This window comes from Acartia tonsa, chromosome 8 (assembly GCF_053477335.1).
Source record: "Acartia tonsa isolate MP-2025a chromosome 8, ASM5347733v1, whole genome shotgun sequence".
NCBI lineage: Eukaryota > Metazoa > Arthropoda > Copepoda > Calanoida > Acartiidae > Acartia > Acartia tonsa.
Window position 1 is genome coordinate 28,739,200 of NC_137267.1, and position 7,435 is coordinate 28,746,634.

Here is a 7,435-nt window from a genome sequence, read left to right on the forward strand (position 1 = left end):
GTAAAAAAAAAAACAGTTATGAATATTATTTACATTATATACATAGTCATTGTAATCATTTGGTCTTGGGTAACCAAACTAATTAACTGAAACAAATGCAAAAATGGATAAAATATAACAGGAAAAAAAGGTAAAATATATGATCTTAAAATTGGTAGCGGCATTCAAGAGTAATAACGCGCACCGTCACCAAATATCTTTCTTATGACATCTCTAAAAAAAGGGTTTAAGTGATTAATTTATTAATTTGGCCTAGGTGTTTCTTTATGAGTTTGTACAAATATTTAATTATATGAATTAAAGTATTTTTAATATGCATTATTATATCATAATTTGCAAGCCATTTAAAAGAAATGAGTATTGTTTTTATCTGTACGTACGTATGTACTTTTTACTCAATAGTTTAAAATTTTATTGGTGTTAATAATTTTTGTTTCCATGGGGGTAGATATTTAGGTTATAACTTTAAAGCTTACTACACTACTGGAGCCTCTAGCCTATCGGGGAGTGGGTAAAAGTCAGGAAGATAGGCTAACACCAGCCCAAGACAATAAATAAGCTTTCTCAAATCATTACAATCGATCCGAGATCTGTAGATTCAGACTAAAAATCTTACTATATATTATTTATGGCTACATATAGTTTAAATTCTCTAGTTTTTTCTTCACCCCTAGCCTCTCTTTGAGAGAAAGCTTTGGAGTTCAATCAGATTTAAACAGCCTAAATCTACGAAATCTTTAACTTCAAACTTAAAAACTAGTTAAAACTATGTTAAAACTAAGTACTAATTTAAGTTTTCTGAATACTACAGATTATAACAGTATACCTACTGTGTTTTAAGATCCAAAATGAAATATATTTCAAAATTATGACAAAAACGACAGAAATGAGTGGTTGTGTCTGTAAGATCTTATTATTCACGGCTGAAGAATGTCGTGGAAAGGTCAACAGAGGAGTAACTTTGCTGAAAATGTCACAAGGAAAAAAATGAACAAATAGTTAGGTACTCCCAAGATTTTTTTCATTTTAGATTTTTAGTACCTAACTTGATTTGATTACAACCCCTGCATTCGGTCCTTTTAATAGGGTTGAAAAAAGTATTCTTAAAGAAATTTTTTGATTTTATGTCTTTTTGTTTAAATTTAAAAGCTAAAATAAATATGTTTATGTTTATCCTTGGTGCCATTTATTAGGTATCTATGAATCAATTACTGAATTCCATCTTCCAGTAAAAAGTTCTAGGTTTAAACCTTAAATTTTGTTCATTTGTGTTAATATTTGAAGATTTAGACAGCAGCAATAATATGGATCTAATAGTAAATTTATTATTGCAAGGATTAGAGAGCCTTAGGGTAGGAGAGATTTTATTTAGTAGCGCTGCTGCTCCAAAACTGGGTTATGTCTGATAGAGCAGAAATTTTTACTGAAGTTATTGAGATACGCCAAGTAGGATATAGAAGACTAATTTTATAAGGCATTTTTAATGTATTTTATGCTAACATAAATTTCCCATTTAAATGACATAAAATGTTGTATACTTGTACAAAAGTAATGGGCTATAAACATCCCTTTAAACCATGGTATGATAATTGGGTACATTACCTTAATAGCACAATCCAATTATTCCTACTATCAACTATGTTACCTAGAGAGATAGAAATTATCTTGTTCCTTCAGTAAGTATAATCTCTCTAATTATCAGAGGCTAGAAGAACTTATAACAAATTCTTGTTCTCTAAAAGAATGTAAAAATATTTTACAAGAAAATCAAAATTTACAGAAAGAAGAAAATAACACAGGAAAGCATTCTCTTGGTCTTATTATTTCGAATTGAGACTATTTTATCCACAAGAAGTGCACAATAAATAAATAGCTACCTAACAACGTTTTAAAAAAATAGCATTTATTTTTTGCAGGCATTTCAAACTTTATAAATTTAAGCTTTCATAAGGGGGGGGGGGGCGTAATGACATAAGCTCTTAAACCGTGAGCAAAATGGTCTAAATATTGAGCTAGACCCTTCAAACTTGGTATATAAGCTTAGTCCTATAGGTATTACATCTAAATGGCAAAAAAATCCAAAAATTTTTATTTTTAGGTTAGGTTAGGTAAGAAAAACCCTGCGGAAATGGGGTTTTTAGGCTTTTTTTGGTCTATTTTGATGTGGAAACTTGCCTTAAATTATTTTTTCTTAGGGTTTTAACTTAAATACACTGTATCTATTCATATGGACATTATTTAAGATGATTCACCAAGTCGGGGACCGACCCCAGGGGGCTAGGTGGGTAGCCCACAGGGGTTAAGTTCATTTTTCCCAATATATTTGTTGTGATACATCAAATTATAGGTTTTTTAGGTCAAGGAACTCAAATTCAGAGCTAAAATAAGCATTAGACTAATCTGAAGCTAGCCCCAGCGGGCTAGGTTGGTGGCCCGCAGGGGTTAAGTGCATTTTTTCCAATATATATCTTGTTATATATCAAACTATAGGTTTTTTAGGTCAAGAAACTCAAATTCTGAGCAAAAATTAGCATTAGACTGACCTGAAGCTAACCCCCCTGTCTAGGTTGGTTTTCTGCAGGGCTTAAGAGCATTTACCTAACCTAACCTAGAAACTTACTTATATTTTTATAGGTTTCTTTCTTGAATAAACTGTGTCTATTAATGAAGACTTTATTTAAGATGATCCAGCAAGTCGGGGACCGACCCCAGCGGGCTAGGTGGGTGGCCCGCAGGGGTTAAGTGCATTTTTTCCAATATATATGTTGAGATACGTCAAATTATAAGTTTTTTAGGTCAGTTAACTCAAATTCAGAGCTAAAATAAGCATTAGAATAATCTGAAGCTAACCCCAGCGGGCTAGCTGGGTTGCCCACAGGGCTTAAGTGCATTTTACCTAAGCTAACCTAGAAACTTACATTTATTATTTTTTTAGGTTTTTTTTCTGGAATAAACTGTTCATTCATGAGGACCTTATTTCAGATGATTCAGCAAGTCGAAGACCGACCCCAGCGGGCTAGGTGGGTGGCCTGCGGGGGTTAAGTGCATTTTCCTTAATATATATGTTGTGATAAATCCAACTATAGGTTTTTTAGGTCAAAGAACTCAAATTCAGAGCTGAAATAAGCATTAGACTAATCTGAAGCTAACCCCAGCGGGCTAGATAGGTAGCCCATAGGGCTTAAGTGCATTTTACCTAACCTAACCTAGAAACTTACATTTAATATTTTTTTTAAGTTTTTTTTTTCAAATAAACTGTCCATTCATGAGGACCTTATTTCAGATGATCCAGCAAGTTGAAGAACGACCCCAGCGGGCTAGGTGGGTGTCCCTCAGGGGTTAAATGCATTTTTTTTTTAAAGTATGTGTTGTCATACATCCAACTATAGGTTTTTAAGGTCAAAAAAACTCAAATTTACAGCTAATAAAAGCATCAGACTAATCTAACGCTAGCCCCAGCGGGCTAGGTGGGTTGCCTGCAAGTCTTAAGTGCATTTTACCTAACCTAACCTTGAACCTTACTTGTTTTTTATGGTTTTTTTCTGGAATAAACTGTGTCTATTTATTAGAACATTATTTAAGATTTAAGACCCCAGCAGGCTAGGTGCGTGGCCCGCAGGGGTTAAGTGCATTTTTAGTTGTCATACATAAAATTATAGGTTTTTTAGGTCCAGAAATTCAAAGGGGTAGTTTCACGAAATGCATTTGAACTCAATTTAGTGAACTGCATATTTTTTCCTGGTTAATTGATTAAACTACATTTATATGGCATATATTTGAAAGAATTTAAAGGGGGGTGGCGAAAGTGACACTTTTTGAAACCAAAACTAAAAGTCAACAAAGGAACTCAACTAAAATAAGAGTTACAGGTCTGAGATTTTGCATGGCAGTTGCTTTATAGGGGTAAAATATGGAACTGTGAAGAAACGGCGGCGCAACCGCCGAAAACCGCCGTTTCCCGCCGAAATTTTTTTTGCCTTTTCTCGGCGGTTTTCGGCGGTTGCGACGCCGTTTCTTCACAGTTCCATATTGTACCCCTATAAAGCAACTGCCATGCAAAATGTCAGACCTGTAACTCTTTTTTTGGTTGAGTTCCTTTGACTTTTAGTTTTGGTTTCAAAAAGTGTCACTTTCGCCCCCCCCTTTTTGATAGTACAATGTTAGCAGTGGAAGAATTTAATATGCTAATAGGATACAATTTTTAAATTTAATGTATACCACATACCACGAAAAAACTAGCATCAGGTTGCTACTGTGTTTTTTTTTAGCTCCAAATTGACTTAAAAAACCTATAGTTTGATGTATGACAACACATAATTTGGAAAATTTACCTCTGCAGGCCACCCACCTAATCCGCGGGGGTTAGGCTTAGGTCAGTCTAATGCTTAAAATAGCTCTGAATTTGAGTTTCTTGACATAAAAAACCTATAATTTGATGTATGACAACACATACTTTAGAAAAAATGCACTACACCCCTGTGGGCCACCCACCTAGCCCGCTGGGGTCGGTCCCTAACTTGCTGGATTATCTAAAATAATGTCCTCATTAATAGACACAGTTTATTCAAGGAAAAAAACAAAAAAGAATAAGTAAGTTTCTAGGTTAGGTTAGGTAAAATGCACATAAGCCCTGTGGAAAATCTACCTAGCCCGCAGGGGTTAGCTTCAGGTAAGTCTTATGCCAATTTTAGCTCTGAATTTGAGTTTCTTGACCTTAAAAACCTTTATTTTGATACATAACAAGATCTATATTGGAAATAATGCATTTAACCCCTGTGGGCCACCAACCTAGCCCGCTGGGGCTAGTTTCAGATTAGTCTTATGCTAATTCTAGCTCTGAATTTGAGTTAACTGACCTAAAAAACTTATAATTTGATGTATCTCAACATATATATTGGAAAAAATGCACTTAACCCCTACGGGCCACCCACCTAGCCCGCTGGGGTCGGTCCCCGACTTGCTGGATCATCTTAAATAAAGTCCTTATGAATAGACATAGTTTATTCAAGAAAAAAACCTGTGAAAATATAAGTAACTTTCTAGGTTAGGTTAGGTAAATGCTCTTAAGCCCTGCAGAAAACCAACCTAGCCCGGGGGGGTTAGCTTTAGGTCAGTCTTATGCTAATTTTCGCTCATAATTCGAGTTTCTTGACCTAAAAAACCTATAGTTTGATATATAACAAGATATATATTAGAAAAAATCCACTTAACCCCTGCGGGCCACCAACCTAGCCCGCTGGGGCTAGCTTCAGATTAGTCTAATGCTTATTTTAGCTCTGAATTTGAGTTCCTTGACCTAAAAAACCTATAATTTGATGTATCACAACAAATATATTGGGAAAAATGAACTTAACCCCTGCGGGCTACCCACCTAGCCCCCTGGGGTCGGTCCCCGACTTGCTGAATCATCTTAAATAATGTCCATATGAATAGATACAGTGTATTTAAGTTAAAACCCTAAGAAAAAACAATTTAAGGCAAGTTTCCACATCAAAATAGACCAAAAAAAGCCTAAAAACCCCATTTCCGCAGGGTTTTTCTTACCTAACCTAACCTAAAAGTAAAATTTTTTGGATTTTTTTGCCATTTAGATGTAATACCTATAGGACTAAGCTTATATACTAAGTTTGAAGGGTCTAGGTCAATATTTAGACCATTTTGCTCACGGTTTAAGAGCTTATGTCATTACGCCCCCCCCCCTTTTTAAATAGTCATGAATCATGACTCACAATGTTTTTATATGATGTGACGACGTCATAGTATTTGTAGAGTTGATGCGCTATCATAACAAAAGAATGCTCCTTATCCAGAAACTAATAATCATTCTATCAAGATAGAAGATTTAGAGAACGAAACTAAAACAAACAAAGACAAAGGTACATACAATAAGTGAGCAAGTAGTAAAGATTTTTAGAAATAAAGAATCGTTACAGAATCAAATAATAAATCACTTTTGTACACTTTGAACTCAACAAAACATTCGATACTTATTCGACAAAAATATTTTTTTTTCTTTCATAAAACTGCGGTAGGTAGTGATTAAACTTTTTGGCTTAATATAAGCTATACAGAAACTCATTTTAAGTACCAAAAAAATTAGTAACTTCAAGGTTCTAGGGTATCAAACAACGCTTGCTTTCGCTCATTCATGATCCCCTCTACCATCGGAACTATTTTACAAGGAAGAGTTAGGAAGATGAACGAAAAGACGCAATAAATAAAATGTTCTATTGCTTTATTTTTAACTACGAAAATCTTTCAGTTTTGCTCAAAAGTGAGGCAGACCTCTTAGAAAACTCAGAAAGTGACGTGGATTATGAGTTTGATGAATGTGGTATCAAGATCGAGGCACCAGACGATTGTAACATGCTTTTAGGGAAAAAATAGGAAAATAGATAAAAAAAAATCAACTCTAGCATCGCATTTTCTATAAATTACCTTTTTGTGTACAAAGTACATCGTTTTCTATGTACTTCTTTGGCCCCTGATAAATATTCATACAAACATACACAAAAAGAGACAAAAGCTTCACCATTACAAGTGCTATGTAAGGAATATATTATAAAATTTCAACCGCTACTTACCATTGAAAACTCATTTTCCTATAAATTCTCAAACTTCAGATATTGAAAGTGCGTCCCAGAGTGAAAAATTATCAGAAACAGATCCCAAAGGGAACTATTCATGAATATAAGACGGAACGTCGAAACCCTTACTTCAGTATGACATGAATCTTACATAAATGAAATCAAACTAAAGTTCAGTTCTTGCATTTTGTCTATCAAAAAGTTTCCTTTTTCATTCTCTCTTCTATGTTTTGAAATAATCTTTTTTAATGTGCAACAATTCACTGTTTCACGAAAACTGTTGTATGTTATTATTAAGAATATCCTTTAGTTTGTAAAAGTATTCTGAAAGAGATGAAATATACCTAGTAAAGAAGTATTTTCTAATTTTAATTTTCATGAAAAGTCCCCGTTTTCAGGAATCACTAAAAAGAAAATAAAACTAAAAAGTAATGGCAATAATAAAAAGGTAGGGTATTATCCTCTTAGAAATTTTTTTTTCAATATTGAAAATTTGAGTACCCCCCCCCCCCCCCCCCCCCCCCGACAGCGAACTATGAACTCTGGCCGCAGCGCTCGGCTCCCTAGCCTGCCTAGCCGCAGCGCTCGGCCCCCTTGCCTGCCTAGCCGCAGCGCTCGGCCCCCTTGCCTGCCTAGCCGCAGCGCTCGGCTCCCTAGCCTAAAACCTAACCTAACCTAAAATAGTTGTTCGTCGGTAGTCGGGGGGGGGGGGGGGGGGGGGGGATAACGCCAAAGGTAGATATCGTGTAAAGTTTTTAGCTACCTATTGGATAATGGAAAATGTTTGTCTTTCAGAAATTTATTGGGCTGGTATTTAAGACAGACGTCTAAAATTTTGTGTATTTATT

At 35.0% G+C, this 7,435-nt stretch overlaps 1 protein-coding gene across 1 annotated transcript; it reads left to right on the forward strand.

The window, feature by feature from the left end:
- The first annotated feature begins 207 nt into the window (after nucleotides 1-207).
- LOC145326444 (uncharacterized) lies at nucleotides 208-7,035 on the forward strand. The gene is made up of 7 exons (XM_080169800.1): nucleotides 208-977; nucleotides 1,282-1,352; nucleotides 1,703-1,796; nucleotides 5,808-5,876; nucleotides 6,263-6,385; nucleotides 6,622-6,672; nucleotides 6,984-7,035. Coding segments are annotated over exons 1-6 (468 nt in total). The 5' UTR covers nucleotides 208-868; the 3' UTR covers nucleotides 6,624-6,672; nucleotides 6,984-7,035.
- The last annotated feature ends 400 nt before the right edge of the window (nucleotides 7,036-7,435 follow it).

What these genes read in the sequence shown, in the direction of transcription:
- LOC145326444 (XM_080169800.1), top strand. Translation starts at nt 869, where the DNA reads ATGACAAAAACGACAGAAATGAGTGGTTGTGTCTGTAAGATCTTATTA. An exon ending in AAGGATTAGAGAGCCTTAGG is followed by an intron (nt 1,353 to 1,702) that starts GTAGGAGAGATT and finishes TCTAATTATCAG; the next exon opens with AGGCTAGAAGAACTTATAAC. An exon ending in TAAAACAAACAAAGACAAAG is followed by an intron (nt 5,877 to 6,262) that starts GTACATACAATA and finishes AAAATCTTTCAG; the next exon opens with TTTTGCTCAAAAGTGAGGCA.